This window comes from Atractosteus spatula, chromosome 14 (genome assembly GCF_055471065.1).
Source record: "Atractosteus spatula isolate fAtrSpa1 chromosome 14, fAtrSpa1.hap1, whole genome shotgun sequence".
In the NCBI taxonomy this organism is placed as follows: Eukaryota; Metazoa; Chordata; class Actinopteri; order Semionotiformes; family Lepisosteidae; genus Atractosteus; species Atractosteus spatula.
This window is the reverse complement of record NC_142719.1, coordinates 32,558,438-32,574,402: the sequence shown is the minus strand read 5'-3', so window position 1 is coordinate 32,574,402 and position 15,965 is coordinate 32,558,438. Positions and strand designations below refer to the sequence as shown.

Below are 15,965 nucleotides of genomic sequence, written 5' to 3'. Positions count from 1 at the left end.
TGGGGGGATGCATGTATATGTTTTAAATCAATGTTAAGACAAAATGTTTAAAGCCAGCTAATAGTTCTGTAGTAGATGGATGTTAATTCATTAATGCTGTCACAGATTTCTTTTTTAAAAAACTGAAGTCCTTTTCTTCAATGTTTTTAAATTTTTAATGTTTCAAAATAATGCAACAAATGGATATTTTAAATCACATTAACTTAGCGTAGCGATGGTAATCACTTGGCTTTAATTGCAGTAACTTTCCAGTTCATATATGGTGCAAGGCTTGTGGCAGCACTGTTCAATGATGCCTCTCTTCACTTTCATCTCTCCTTGTTCCTTGAATGGATATTCGTCCACTACATTCTCCTCTCCAGCTTTTCCAGTGAGCAAACCTACAAGCAGTCCAACATTACAAAATTAGTTTTAATTAAACATAAAAAACAGAATCAAAACGATGATCAAATAATCACCAAACTAAAACCAGCTCTCAAAACAGCAAGAAGTAAGGTATGCAGCTTTAATAGATTTAGGTTTTTAATTGCATGTATAATTTGTAACAAATAGCACCTCAGATAGGGGTTTAAAAACTATATGTTAATTATATTCAAGTGGGTCGCTGCGTCAGCATGCGTAGGCTGCAAAGGAACAAGTAAAGGTTTATTCCATGCTGAAAAGAGAAGAAAATATGTCTTTTCAGCTTTTTATAATTATTAATTGATTACTCACTATACAACGAGCACATGCTAGTCCAGATAAAGACAACTTTTTTATAGCAGGCCCACTGCTACATTTGTTTAATATGGAGCGATCGCTTAGGATTCTTTTTGCTGGACGGAGAAATCGGGATAACCTTCCAACACACTTGTTTGAAGAAATGTTTTCTTTGCCATGAAGCACTTGTCAAAAGAGAAGCTTCAACAATATCAGCTTTTCTGCAGATTGGAGCCTTCAGCCACAGTGATAAAGAAAGAGAAACATGTCTTACCAAGTACCGGCTCCACTCCGCTCATTTTATTGGGATCGTAGGTAAATCCCCGCTCTCCACAGACTAGATACAGAGCTTCCGCTAAGTGAGACCCGCAGAGATGCTGATTGGCTGCAGCATCAGTCACGGGTGGAGAAGACAAGACGAGCAGGGCGAGCAGAGAGAAAACTTGGAACCACAGAGCCATAGTGCCAGCGCTGCAGAGAGCTGTATGAGCGGCAAAAAAGTTTCAGCAAAATCCTGAAAGCAGGGATATTTTGTCATTTATACCATATTGCAGGTGTCAATTTACTATGATGGTCAAAAACACTAAGCTACAAGTAAGATGCACTAACTAAACCCCCTTCTGTTCCATTCTCTTTTTAATTACAAGTAACTTGAGTCTAGCGTGACTAAGAGACATCATTTGTATTGTTTACTGGTTGAACCAAACCATTAATCTTCTATTTGTTAATTTCAAAATGATATGGACATGAATATTCACTGCCTATTTTTCATTTTTAAATGTTTAATTAATCTTGTCCTCAGATATCAGCATCATACATTCTAATGTATTATTACTATGTTATTTGTTTAGCAAACACCTTGATGTTTATGTTTACTGTATTGTTCACTATATCACTACATTAGAGTTATTGTAGTGTAGAAATACTGATGTTTATTATAATCCTGTAAGAATTGCAGAAAGTCTTGAGTACTTATTTAATCCTTTGTTTACTTTGAAAATCTTGGGTGTTCACACCCATATTGAAAAGTCCTATATACATGCATTTCAGAAAACAGTCAAGATTATGTCATTAAAAAAAGCTTTCTTATGCAATGAAAAATATTGCGGTAGCTTGTCTTGTATTTTATCCTATTCCACTTTGAAACCATTTAGATTGGAAACCATATAGATTTTCTTGAGATACGCCAGGTATATTTTCAAAACATTTCACAAATGTTCCAAACCATATTGTAATGCTCCTGTCTGAGTGATATATGCGTGGCATTAAATTCAAAGATCATTCTTACCTTCAACAGAGCAAATTGGAAGTTGAAAGATGCTGGGAAAGCCAGTTTTGTCATCCCTATATATACCCCTGCATTGTTCCTGAGCTCGGCAACAAGTGACGTAGGTACCACCCTTGTGGGTGAATTAAAATTTGCACTGTTGGCAAGTTCTGATTTAATGGAATCAGTTCTAATTTAGTTTTCTAAGTCGTTAAGTATGTTTGTCTTGCTAAATTGTATAGATGCGGGGTGACAGAACAATTCATATGTAAGGATCTCATCACAGGCATTGACCAAGATAAGCTTCACCACCTGCCACTCCATTAGTGACTTTAAAACAACACTTCATGTTCTGAGGACTCAGCAGTGTCACCAGATGGCTAATGTGATACTTTCAAGAAAATGCTCATGGTCATTGACTCACATAGACTATTCACATACCATCAATCTGCCTTCGGTTTTAGTTATAATATAAAAAAAAAATATTTATATTGTCTTTCAAAGCTTCTGGAGCAAAATTGGCTCCATGGTTTCTTTTTCATGTCATTTTCCAAAATAGCATTTAAATAAACCAAAATACTCACTTTATTTTTCTTTTGCAGTCAGGGGCTGGCTGAATCAGGGGTCTTTCTGGAATCCGCATTTAATGTTGATAGAAATAATAATAATAATTAATAATTGCTTACACTTATATAGCGCTTTTCTGGACACTCCACTCAAAGCGCTTTACAGGTAATGGGGACTCCCCTCCACCACCACCAATGTGCAGCATCCACCTGGATGATGCGATAGCAGCCATAGTGCGCCACAATTCAGCCCTCAGTGGGGAGGAGAGCAGAGTAATGAAGCCAATTCAAAGATGGGGATTATTAGGAGGCCATGATTGGTAAGGGCCAATGGGAACTTTGGCCAGGACACCGGGGTTACACCCCTACTCTTTTTGAGAAATGCCCTGCGATTTTTAATGACCACAGAGAGTCAGGACCTCGGTTTTATGTCTCATCCGAAGGATGGCGCCTGTTTACTATACTAGGGCATTAGAGGGTGAGCACCCCCTGCTGGCCCCACTAACACCTCTTCCAGCAGCAACCTTAGTTTTTCCCAGGAGGTCTCCCATCCAGGCACTGACCAGCCTCACACCTGCTTAGCTTCAGTGGGTTGCCAGTTGTGAGTTGCAGGGTGATATGGCTGCTGGCATAGAAATATTCAGTTCAACATGCTTTAGCTAATGCTGTCGCACTGTACAGATTAGGAGGTTAGGTATTTATTCACAAATATGCTCAAAAGTACCCCTAGGAACTAAACTGGATTCCATACTTCATTTGCAGAAACGTTAAGTTTTTTTTTATCCATAATTACACATTTTAAAAAGGACCCAAAGAAATGTTGTAGCATCTCTAGCATATAGGGACAAAGTCTTGAATCCTAGATCAAAATAGTCATTTGTGTGATATAAACAACTTCAGACATGGGGCAACACCGATTATTAATTACACATAACATTTAGAAAAAGGTGTTTACTAATAATAGCTTGAAGAGAAGAATTCCCTTTTCCCCTCATGTGCTCTACCACACCTCTCAGGTCTTTTAGTGATCTGCATACAACTGACACTGCAGTTTGAATCGACAGCTCCTCCGCTGGAAAACAGAAGAGCAGACGGAATATGGGCCACACTGGTACATTGTACAGTATTTCCACTAGGTGTCATGCTTTTTAGAAAGTATCCTACCTATGGAAGGAATTTACTTACCAACAGAAACGTGCTTTCCAGACCTGCAAAACAAAGTTCAATGAAGTTTGCACTTGAAGAAGGCTCCACAGCCGAAACATTTTATCTCTGTCCTTTTACTTTTCCTTTCACCATGGAATTAAACTTTAACTGTTCCTTTAAAATGTAATTAAATTGAATGAGTAATAAAGTTTCTAAACTACTGGAAGAACTATAATGATAAATTGGTACTAACATTTATAGGTGCACTATTGACATTTTTATATCTAATGACTATACAATATTGCAGTTTAAATGATTGTTTTTTAATTAGCCAACCTATTTCATATGTCTGTTAATTTTGACATAAATAAATGTGACTCAGTTAAGCCTTCTTTACGTAATTGTTCTGATACAGATGTATGTACCTAAAGACTGACATGCAACATTGCAAAAGTCTCTTAAGAAGATGTTTTTCATTGTAAAATACATTTATTCCATATAGATTTCTGGGGAGAAAAGGGAACTCCCCATGGGGGTCCATGTGTAGAAAATCTAACATTTGGCCGAAAATAGAAACAAACATTCCGTTACAAAACAGAAACAAAAGAAACATTTCATGACATTAAGAGTACGAATGAGATAGTAAAAAAACAAATAAGTTTTACTAAGGTAAATGATGGGACACAAGTATATGTAAACATTTTGTCAGACCAAGGTTTTTGCTTTTTAATTTTTTTATGTAAAGAAAACTACAAAACAAAATTGACAGATTAAAATACAGTAAATCACAGGAACACGAATCGCTTAAGTTTTTTTACATTCACAGTGAAAGCTTACTTTAGAAAACAAAATCCCAAGCTTTACAGACCAACCTAAAAAACAGTAGCCGTTTACAAGATGTTTAAAGAGGAACATTGTTCCCACAGATAGAACTGCCTTTTATGAATGTAAACAGGTGTATCATTGAATTAGTACAAACTTTCAGAGTTTTTTCATTCTCATTCAACACATTTGTTCAGCCTGCAGAGGAGCATCTGCTAAAAAGATACTTTAGCTATTTGCTTAACAAAGATCAAAGGTTCAGACAGTTTATACTGAAATCACAGTCTGGAACATTTCTCATCAATATAAATCAGTAGCCCAAAGCATTTCAAATAGGCAGATGTCTAAGAGGCTGATAAATAAGAAAGTCAAGATCATCCTAGTATACAGAAAATGTTCCAACAACATATTGTTTCTGCTGAAACTGTAGAAACTAGTAAATGATTGACATCTGGAGTATTAGGAGGAGGCAGTTCTGAACATCAGTTACATTGAACATCAGTTCTCCATCAAACCCCCACCACACACCATCATTCATCATATGTGTACTATGTGAAATGTTCATGAATTGAGAGAGGTTTTGTAATACATAATGAACACACATTTGCCTTTCAGGTATTGTGTTCAATCTTGCATGTAAAACAATTCCTGCTTCCTCCCCTCTCCATGTACAGAATTAACTGACACTATTAATCTGCATGCATAACTAGGCCATGTACTCTGGCATTGCATTTAAACTCTTTTTTTTAAAGGAAGATAACCAAGAGTGCTCTTGCGTAATATGTACTTTAGAGTCATATTAGCATTTATCTCAAACGAATTTGTGATAACAAATACATCTCAGACTTTGCTCTTGACTTAAAATACCTCAATAAACTGGAAAAATTTGCACCAGTCTATGTAATAATCACATTGAATTAAAATAGGAATTTGCTGAAAATTCTAGTTTCTGTGCAACATATTCTTATTAAAGTGTCGACTACACACCACTTTAGAATGAGAGTTTGTTTACTCCTTATTATATTGACAAAAAGCTGTTCAAGGAAGGGCAGTAGTCTTGAGACCGCGTAAAAAGCAAAAATATAAAAAGACAGAAGGATGACTTACTGTATCTACCCTTTCCCCACGCAAAAAACAACAAATATTTCTACAGAGGTTTATTATTCATAGATATCATTACCAATATAAAATCTGATTTACAGAAGGACATGTTTTGGCCAGAATACATTTCACATGTACTGATGCATTTAACCAATACTGTACATGAGAAAATGTAATCTGTTTTCAGATTAAATTTAGTAATAGACCTCTCAGCTAATGTATAAAAATAGCACTTGATACATATTTAAGTATTAAGAAACTAAGTATTACATATGTATAATTTATGATATTGCCTCTCTTTAAACAAAGTACACTCCTGAAAACGAAAAGTAGAAATCTACTGATGATTACAAACTACACATTTCAAAAGCAAACAGTTCTCCATATCTTTAATCTATCTTACAATCTTCTCAAGAATGGCTTTCTTCCTTAAAACATACAGGACTGAAGGTCCAAGGTATGATTACTTAAAAAATCCAGGTTCACTCAGAAGTGACAACTCAGAGCCAAGAAGCAAATCCTACAACTTGGAAAACTGTAGGTGTAGGTTAGTTTCAAAACAAATTGCACTGAAAACCACAGTTGTGTACATATTATTTTACACTTTAGGACATTTCAATTTCAGAACAATACTGCTTTCTGTACTGGCCACTTCATCAACAGCGTCGTCAGCAGCCACAGACGTAAATAAATACAAAACGACATTAAAATATATACACTGTAAAGACGCACAACCCATGTTTTCAGCTGATTATGAACACTCTAGGTGAGTCTTCCATGAAAGGAGGAAGGCTTTCCATATTTTCAATGAGTATGTGTTTGTCATCAACTTTGATCACCTGAGGTGCCGGCTCTTCTGCCTGTCTATGATTAATTGTCTGTGGAAGGTTGGCCAAGCTGACTTTGAGATCCCTGAAAACGTGCAGCATAAAAACCCCTAAAACAATCACCAGGAACCCACACAGAGTTCCGACAATGTCCACTCCCGACATGGAGTACCACTCCTTAAAAAGGATGACGGACGTGGTCAGGACAACGGTTGTGAAGAAGACATAATAGATGGGATACACCAGCAGGGTGTTGAAGACATCCAGTGACTTGTTCAGGTAGTTTATCTGGGTGATAACCGAAGCCACTAGCGAGACAATCAGAATCCAGGTCAGGGGGTGCTTTATCACAGAGGGGTCCGAGAAGAACGTCTTTATGGCGATGCCCAGACCTTTGACAGAGGAGACGGTGAAGGCCCCGAGAAGAGAGCAAATGCTAATGTAGATCAAGATATTGGTCTGCCCAATCCGTGGTGAGAAGTAGAAGATCAGCAGCAAAGTTGCAATGAGCAAAGTACTTGCGTAGACAAGAAATCCTGTTAACAGAAATATCACAAGTTAACAATAATAAAGAAATACACCGAGGTCTTCTGAGTTTCCTGTAAGACAACCTGTTTTAGCTAGAGTTTGTCTATCAGACATGAAGAAAATAGGATTTAAATAAAACCATGCAATGACGAATACAGTATATAGCATCTTCTCCATATCGGTGAAATAAGCATACAAAGCCCTGTTAAAAGTCAAAAGGCTTTTTCTGGATCACCTTGGATTAAAATAGCAAGATAAAAAATGTTTTTCAAATCCTAGCTCGAGTCAGTATTTATTTTATGTCAAGGACCAGAATGCAAGTACAAAGTTGGATTTTGCCACACAGCATTTTGGGGAACACAGATCCTTACCTGGATCTAAAAGCTTGGCGGTCATTTCATTCAAAGTTCTTACTTCCTCTTCTTCTGGGGCATGAATGACCATTACAGTACTACCCAGCAGGCTGAGAACACAAGCTAGTTTTCCTATCAAATTCAGGCTCTCCCCAAGAAAGTATGAAGACAGTATTGCACTGTGGGGAAACAAGCATCTTCCATATTAGAAATTAAACAAGTCGTCCACACATAGCTTTTCCTGTTATTTTTAGAGGTTTCATTATTACTGGTTTACCTGAATCTCCATCATATCAGATCATAATTATCTATACAAACTATGTCCTCAAAAAGAGCTTTCTTCTAAGAGATGCCCATGCTGCACACAAGATAACTATATGTGCTCTGCGTCACACCCTAGCTGAAAACTAGCACCTTGTTCTGGCCCCCAGTTACACCTTTTAAGATTTACTTTCATCTTTTTGTGTAACCCATTTTGCAACGACTGCACATTCAGCACTTGTTTTTTTACACACGTTGGCAATTTTAGTACCCAGAAGAACAGGACAGTGCAGAAGGCACAACATGTTTTGGAAATCAAGCCACAGCAAATTAGAGTATTGGAAGCAAGGCATGGAGGGGCATAAATCATCCCATAGTAAAGCAATGCACTGCAACCATATACTGTACAGCCTCAAGTGCAGGTGAAAGAAAACCACATTCAGAAACATGAAGTCCCACTTTTAAACATCACACAATAGGGGGCAAAACGTAACGCATTCTATTGGAACTTAAGAATCTGAAAATGCATCTGAAAAATGTCACATATTATTAGGCGAGTCACGAAGAGGTTGGATTACCTTATGAGAACACTTAAGGCACCTAGTGGAGTTACCACCGTCGCTGGAGCAAAGATATATGCAGCAAAGTTGGCAGCTTCACCACCACCCACTGTAGAAAAAAAATAAGATAAGTCTTTTTATCAAATCATGTTAGCTTATTAAGTTAAACCCGGAATTGTTACCATGGGACACACTTAAGAACCAGGATGATTTGCAACCCATTGTCTACCCCCCGCCAAGAACTAACAATTCAGAAGTGTTTTTATATTTCTGATTGCATTTGCAGTAAGTTCTCAGTAAAAACACATTTCCAGAGACTTTGGAGAAATTCTCTTTCCCCTTACTCAAATCACTTGAGTATTTATTTTATTGAATCTTAACAGGAGAAAGTCCTGCCTAAAAAAAGCAAATATACATTTCTTCTCACACTTCTTAATTCTACCTTCAGCATAAGCAGTGCTGCTAAACCATGTGACCAGCTGCTTAGACATGAGACTGGACTTACTGGTCAGTAAACCGCCCCACCACAGCCAGTCCTTCAGGTATCCATGACCACCTTCACCTTTAAAATAACAGATATTTTGCGATTGAAATATGGGTCACGAACCTCCGTCTGCATAACCAGTACAGCACCTTTTTCCAGGCCTGTTATATTCTAAACAGATGACAGAGAACCTTCTGATCTCCTGTTTCTCTTCGGGCTATGGGTAGGTTCTCTGTGCAGTCGGGTATGCAGTGGTGTGTTCCTCTACTAAGTTGAGCACAGAAAACAAGTTAATCCAAAAAACAAATGTTGGAGCTTTTATATCAGGATGAACCAAGGAACCCAGATAAGTATACATTAGAAAGATAGTGAAGATAGCACCACATTTAAAATATTTTAAACATTTTTTCCATATCTCAATAGACATTCCTCCCCCTACCATTACTTAATCCATTCAAGTGATTGACGCTGCAAAAACTAAACCATACAAAAATTCCTTTTTGTTTGCTATACCCACCCAAATTGGCATCAGCAACTGTTTAAGATTTGGCTTTCTGGCAACAACTCCTTTATCTGCCAGGTATTTAACCCAAAGAGCAGGGAGAATGAAGACCTACACAGGTGCTCAAGTGTCAGAACATTTTTCTTTTCACCCACTGCAAGCTCCACAGCACCTTACAGGTCAGTGAGCACTAACTGCATCCGTGATGTACCTCACAGTTTTCTAAAACCCAAAAGTGCCATTTATGTTGAGATCTTTTGCCCTTTCTGGTGGCTCCACTTGAGCTGCCTGAGATGGAGCCGTGATCGCAGAAAACAAAATCTTGAAACCAGGGCTCACCTACCCATGCTGAGCTTCCCCCACTCTACTACAATTTTAAGGCGAGTACCTGCTCTGGTTTCCCCTGTCCGAGCCAGTCTTAACAGAGCCAACTTTTTCAGGATGACGCTGCCACCAATGAGGCCTGAAGAGAAAACAGCCAGACACAGGCCAATCCAGAAACTGGAATTTCGCCATCTGTCCTCCGGGAGGTCAATGGCAGTGCCGTTATTGTAGCTGAGGATGATGGTGGAATTCATCTCATTGAGGACCTTGCAAGTGATATTTTGTGAGGGGCAGGGCAAAGTAATAAACGAACCTGCACAGGAGAAAGAGAAACAAAAACACGATTGCTGGGAGGAATGGAAACTGAACTTAATTTACAAACTACAAAAAAGACTGAAGCATGCATCCATTTGTAAATGTCAAGTAGAGTTGAATTGTAAAGTGCAGGATATTCTCAGCACATGCACTTCACACAAATGTGAAAAACGTGGTATGTAACACTCGTTATCACTTACCTACACAGAAGACTCACTTAAAACACTAATCTCCTGTATACTGAAAATATATATCTATTGTGGAAATCTGAAGCCTGAGTAAATAAGAATTGGGAAATTATTTACACTATAGCCAGAAGCTATATCAACCTTTAACTCAACTGGCAGCTCACTGAAGTTGAGCAGGTGTGAGTCTGGCCAGTACCTGGATGGGAGAACTCCTGGGAAAGCTAAGGTTGCTGCTGGGAGAGGTAAGATAAGATAAGATCACTTTATTAGCCATATACTGTACAATTTCTTGTATTAGGAATTTATCTTTTTGCATACCCCAGCTTGCTCTCCATGAGACACACAGACAGAGAGAGAAGCTTGGGGTCAGAGCGCAGGGTCAGCCATTTATACCACACCCCTGGAGCAGTTGGGGTTAAGGGCCTTGCTCAGGGGCCCAACGGAGTAGGATTCCTCTGCCGGCCGCGGGATACGAACCGGAAACCTTCCAGCCACGGGCGCAGATCCTGAGCCACAGAGCCACTGCACCGCCACGGTGTTGGTGGGGCCGGTAGGGGGCGCTCACCCTGTGGCCTGTGTGGGTCCTAATGCCCCTGTATGGTGATGGGGACGTCACCGGGATGTTAACCGGTGTAAAAATAGCACCGTCCTCCAGATGAGACATAAAACCGAGGTCCTGACTCTTTCTGGTCATTAAAACTCCAAGGGCATCTCTCAAAAAGAGTAGGGGTGTTACCCTAGCGTCCTGGCCAAATTTTCCCCTCTGGCCTTAACCAATCATCCCCTTTTATGAATTGGCTTCATTATGCTGTTCTCCTACCCACTGATAGCTGATGTGAGGTGAGTGTATTGGCACACTTTGCATCATTCAGTTGGAGGCTACAGATTGGTGGTGGAGGAGGGAAGTCCCCATTACCTGTAAAGCACTTTGAGTGGAGTGTCCAAAAATGCACTATATAAAAGTGTAAGGAATTATTATTATTACAATAGCTCAAAATGGAAGAACATCTCTTTCCACTGTGCACTGCAACTCTTTTAAACAAACGCGCTAAAACTGTTCTAAAACAGATCTGTGGTTTTAAAATACAACACTAAAATTCAGCATGATGCTTCTTTTCAAATGATATTCTGTTAGGTCATGATTAAGCTACCATCCTTTCAAAATAGATTTTTGATGTTTCAGGTTAACTTAACATGACAGTTTGGCTGTAATGGAAGTCATATCAATTGTACTGTAGATACTGAGGATACAAGCAGCTTTCAGTAGATACTGTATGTTCATTTTACATAGATTCAAAATGCAATTTAAAGACATAATATTACACACATAAGTCTTAATTATAAGGGGCAATATGTATTAGTTCTGATTGTAGCATGACGTCTTAATTACAAGTAATGCATATTATAATCACAAAGAACTGGACATTTGATGCCTTCCATTTGGAAGTTTATGATTTATTATAGAATGTGAAAACCTCATTTAATTCCATTACTTGCTGAAAAGGGTTTCATCCAGTGAAAGTCTGCATCACAGTTAATTTTTTAAATATTATTTACAGAAGTCCTAAAGTATAGTTATTTAAAGGAAAGAAAACTGAAAAAATGTATGACATCATCTATTTCATAAAGATAAAGAAGACTTGCATGTTCTTTGCCTACAGTCCAACTTTTTTTACCTCCATGAAGGTTGAAAAATGCACACCATCGGTGTCAGTTTTGTGAAAATAAAGCTGCATAAAAAAGACTGACATTACGCACTTGCCAGTTGAACTTTGGCATTCAAACTGTACTCTGGCCGGAAAAAAAAACAAATCATTCATACACTTTATCAAAGAAAGAACCTTTGTCCCACATGAAGATGCTTGGTGAGACAGTTGGAGCTCTTATTGGTGGCAAGTACTGTAGATAAATGCCAAACAATACGTTATCTTTTTTTTACGGCTCTCCGGCATGGAGAATGAAATTAACAACTTTAAATTAAGATCCTCTTTTGACACAAGGAAGGTTCTAATCTACAATAAAAAGCCACTTTTCATAAATCAAAATCCCCCCCATTTGAACACAGTATAATCAAAAAATGTATGCCTTCACATAAGGAAAATGCTAATGAAAACATCTCTACTGCTGCTTTAAGAAATGAAACTGTGGCTCAACAGTTTAGAATAGTACTCACTGTTGGTGGCATAGATCAACTTAGTTTTAATAACTGGAAACTCCCGCATTTAGTCAAAACCACAAAGATGATCAACCTGCTACTGTATATATCAGCAGCTAAGATGATCAATAGCGGTTGTCTACAGATCAGTTGGTTCCATTAACCAGCTATGAACCTCTTTTCAAAGTCCTTGTGATTTATCGTTTCCTCACCATTCTGGTTCTTATGCCTGCACTTACAGTGCCTGCTACAGTATACCGTATCTCTAAATGAATTTAAGGGAGTGTCTCTGTGCAGTTGTATTTAAGCAGCAAACATTTGTTCTTCAAATATTTAAAGAAAAATTAAAAAGACATGCAGAAGTATGAACATGGCTGTTCTCTGGACACAAATACAGTAAGTATCATTAGTAATAAAAAATGAAGTCACCTGAGAGCTTGTCAGCTAATCATTTCTTTGATGCTTTATCAAATTTTAATACTGTAGCAAGACCCAAACAAACAAATGATAATTTTTACTTCACAGCTACTGTCACCAGGACAAGCTAGGGATTGTCTTCAAATGCTTAAATGGACAAGGTTATCTTTATCAAGAGTTTCCTGTTCTTCCACTATTTTCAAGCAGAGTCTTGTTCCTAAGATACCATGGATACGGATACCTCCCTAGGTTTTTTTATTGTCTTATTATACAATGAAAAAATATGTTTAGGGTACAAACTCAACAGTGAAAAATATAATTATGTCTCAAAAACATGATTTAAAATGAATAACACACAACATTAGACTCCTTACCCAATTCATTTGGTAGCTTTTAAACACTTACAACCAGCACTTTGAAGAAAAGCGTGTTCCAGTGCATTTTAACTTACTATCCAGCTATTAGACAGACGTGTTGTGTAGTTATTGACCGTGTAAATCACAAAAAAAACTGTTTTACAAGCTACTCATTAGATAAAGTGTTGAGCACGACAAGTGGTTTAGTATAGAATACTTTTACAAACGAACACACATCATCCATTGATAATATATTACCTTCCTGGCCAAAAAGGTATTTTTGCTTTAAAAATTAAACATTGTATTAGATATACAGTATAGTTTGGTTGAAACCACAAACGTATACACATAAATATAAGAATTAAGGTGGAATGGTTTTGTTATGACAAAAAATCCTTATTGTCCTTGATCAAATCCTGATATACACATGATGGATATATACAAGTGTTCAGATTAGGATACATAAATGAGTCTGACATTTTTTATGTTCTTTAGGAAACAATACAAAATATACAGAATATTCATTGGAATTATTTAATCTTTCATAGTTTATCATAGTAAAGGTTGTGTATCTAAATAAGGAGACTTGTTAGCTTAATATAATTTTCTAGTGTTTTCCTCTGTGGTACAAAATTAAACATTACGTGTGAAACCACAAAAGTACTTTTTAATCTATCATTATGACCAGCTTCTTCACATCTTGATAAATCGGATGCTTTTTTATCACATTGAATATCCATATTAACACTTGTCCTTGAGTAGCTCCACGTCCAACGGAGCTTTATTGGGTGGGTCAGGAACTTCACCTTGCACGTTTACAAATTACAGCAAAACCCTCTTCTCGTACTTATTGACTGCATACTCAATCACGCAAAAACTACCATAAATAAAGGGCATATTACGTCATCTCGATATCAGTCAAATAAATCGCACGGAAAAGATAAAAGCTACTTGACTGCAATCTATCTTTTGAAGGAAATGAAACGGATTTGAGCAGCAACTTACCGTTCTTACACGAATTGTTCCATAATTGAACGTCCTGCATCTTTTTTTCTTATTTAGTTCCGTTTATTCTTCTATCTTCGCAAAAACGTGAAAACAGTTTTTCATCCCCCCCCCCCCTAAAAAAAAATCCAACCACGAATAATAATTCAGCGGCGGGGGTGGGAAAATATTCAGAGAATGGAAATCCAATCTTATTTCTCAGGTCCGTATGTTTTCATCCATAGACCGTCTCCTCCCGCGAGTCCGGCTGCCGTGTAACTGTGCTGAGAGGAAAAACAACCCGACCTGTTGAACTCTACCTGAGATTAGCCCCGCCCTCCTCTGAACAGCCACAAGGCGATCTCACAGGTTAGACCACAGTTCCTCAAAGTGCTCATTCTTTATAGAAAGATTGTATGTTATGTTATAAATTATAAAAAGAAAAATAATAATTCGATATCGACAGTTCTGATATTCCGAATTTCAATGTATAAAAAGGATGATGGCGATTGTGATTAACGAAGATTAGGTGTTGAGGAAGAATATGACAGTCATGCAAAAGAAAAACTATTTTAAAAGACACTCGTACTTGTTACTTGTGGTGTATAGAACAAAATAAATGAAAACTGTAGATAAATCACGCATTGTTATCTGACGTTATATCTTTTCCATATAAACCGTACAATGCATGCTTTCTTTTCAGTTCCAACTCAAAAGGAGAACAGTTTCTCGCCCTGAACACCTCTGCCCATTTATCTCAAAACCTCGAAATGTAAATTACAGGTGACGATACTATTTTAGAAGCTATTTTCACGTGTCTTCTCGGGCGTTGTCGCTGCCAAGCTTGTCAATTGGCACTCCCTACCTGCCGTATTGCGTCACTTTATTAATTATAAAATATAAACTACCAATACCCTGTTGAACTACCAAGTAGTTTAGTTTTTTACATTTGATATTTTTAAGACGAGACAACTCTGTATGCAGTGTGAAAGCAATAACATTGTGTGGTAAATTAATTTAAAATAATGAATACACGAATCGATAGGTTGTTATGTCATTTTATGTGCAACTTTTTCATAAGTGTAGTAAAAGCACATGGCAATGCATGTTTCAGTAGCAGTCAAAACACAGAGCTGAAGGGGTAAAATGTAACTCCTAAAGATAGACCTGGTGGAAGTAGTAACGGGTCAGCAATCCACCGTGACCACAGCCTCATTTTACACTTAAGAAATCGTTTTAGCAATTTAATTTACATTTTCATCAGGTCAAGTGCCACTTCTGCACGTAAACGCGTGAGAGATTTCTGCGATGATTGTTACGGGAGTAAAGCATCTTTTAACAGCCTTTAGGTTTTCAAAACATTACTGCAGGATCAACTAGGTTACGTGGTCTAAATGCGTTTTGATTGCATTTTACGTTTCATCATTTGGGCTGATATTTATTGGTTATCATTGTTTTTTTTTCTATTTTTCTGCAAAGATTTCCCTTTCCGCGCTTCACAATTTGCAGACTTGATAAACTTGTAAACTGCGACACTCCCATTCGAAAGAACGGTTACTGCTGTTCACGCACTGCTTCTGACAAAACCTGTTTTTGATGGTATTGTCATTAGTACACTTGAGCATAGTAATATAGACCACACCTCTGCAGACCGCAGTTTCATTAAATCGGGGAAAGAATGTGTAATGTTATAGGTGATTTATTTCAGTGAGTGTTCTTTGGAAGTGTGAAGCATCACGAAGGTATTCAATGAGCTGGTAAAGAATCCTCCCCGAAAGCACCATGCTTCACTATTTCAGGAAATTGTGAAATGCTGCAATAATTTACACAACAAAAAAAACACGACGATACTGCAAAGGTGAAAAAGAAAACTCGTATTTAGAAAACCAGTCTGCTAATTTGTCCTGGAAAAAAGCTGGAAACACAAATAAGGAATCTCTGTATAAACATAATGATGAAAATAGTGTTTGATGCTGTTTTATGTGTTTGATCCATCAACGTTCCCTTGTAGAGCTTTCCAGAAAGATAAGCTCGTCATTGAGAAACGACCTTGAAGCGTTGGGGACTGTAAGCCACACAAAAAAAGTGAGGTGAGGCTACAGAAAATAAA

At 37.6% G+C, this 15,965-nt stretch overlaps 2 protein-coding genes across 2 annotated transcripts; both read right to left on the bottom strand.

The window, feature by feature from the left end:
• Positions 1 to 147: 147 nt before the first annotated feature.
• LOC148821132 (insulin-like) lies at positions 148 to 1,160 on the bottom strand. Its single transcript, XM_088932708.1, has 2 exons — positions 974 to 1,160; positions 148 to 380 (listed from the first exon to the last, which is right to left on the bottom strand). Exons 1-2 carry the CDS (start codon positions 1,158 to 1,160, stop codon positions 232 to 234), a joined length of 336 nt encoding a protein of 111 aa, XP_088788834.1. The 3' UTR covers positions 148 to 231.
• A 3,218-nt stretch (positions 1,161 to 4,378) lies between these two features.
• On the bottom strand, positions 4,379 to 14,627 carry nipal4 (NIPA like domain containing 4). The gene is made up of 6 exons (XM_088932426.1): positions 13,877 to 14,627; positions 9,505 to 9,753; positions 8,636 to 8,692; positions 8,149 to 8,239; positions 7,328 to 7,488; positions 4,379 to 6,964 (listed from the first exon to the last, which is right to left on the bottom strand). Exons 1-6 carry the CDS (start codon positions 13,914 to 13,916, stop codon positions 6,345 to 6,347), a joined length of 1,218 nt encoding a protein of 405 aa, XP_088788552.1. The 5' UTR covers positions 13,917 to 14,627; the 3' UTR covers positions 4,379 to 6,344.
• Positions 14,628 to 15,965: the final 1,338 nt, after the last annotated feature.

Coding starts and splice junctions, on each gene's coding strand:
- LOC148821132 (XM_088932708.1), bottom strand. CDS start 1,160: ATGGCTCTGTGGTTCCAAGTTTTCTCTCTGCTCGCCCTGCTCGTCTTG. Junction 381..973: donor CGGAGTGGAGCCGGTACTTG/GTAAGACATGTT, acceptor GACTGCTTGTAG/GTTTGCTCACTGGAAAAGCT.
- nipal4 (XM_088932426.1), bottom strand. CDS start 13,916: ATGCAGGACGTTCAATTATGGAACAATTCGTGTAAGAACG. Junction 8,693..9,504: donor GACAGGGGAAACCAGAGCAG/GTACTCGCCTTA, acceptor GTTATTTTAAAG/GTGAAGGTGGTCATGGATAC. Junction 6,965..7,327: donor CGCCAAGCTTTTAGATCCAG/GTAAGGATCTGT, acceptor TTCTGTTAACAG/GATTTCTTGTCTACGCAAGT.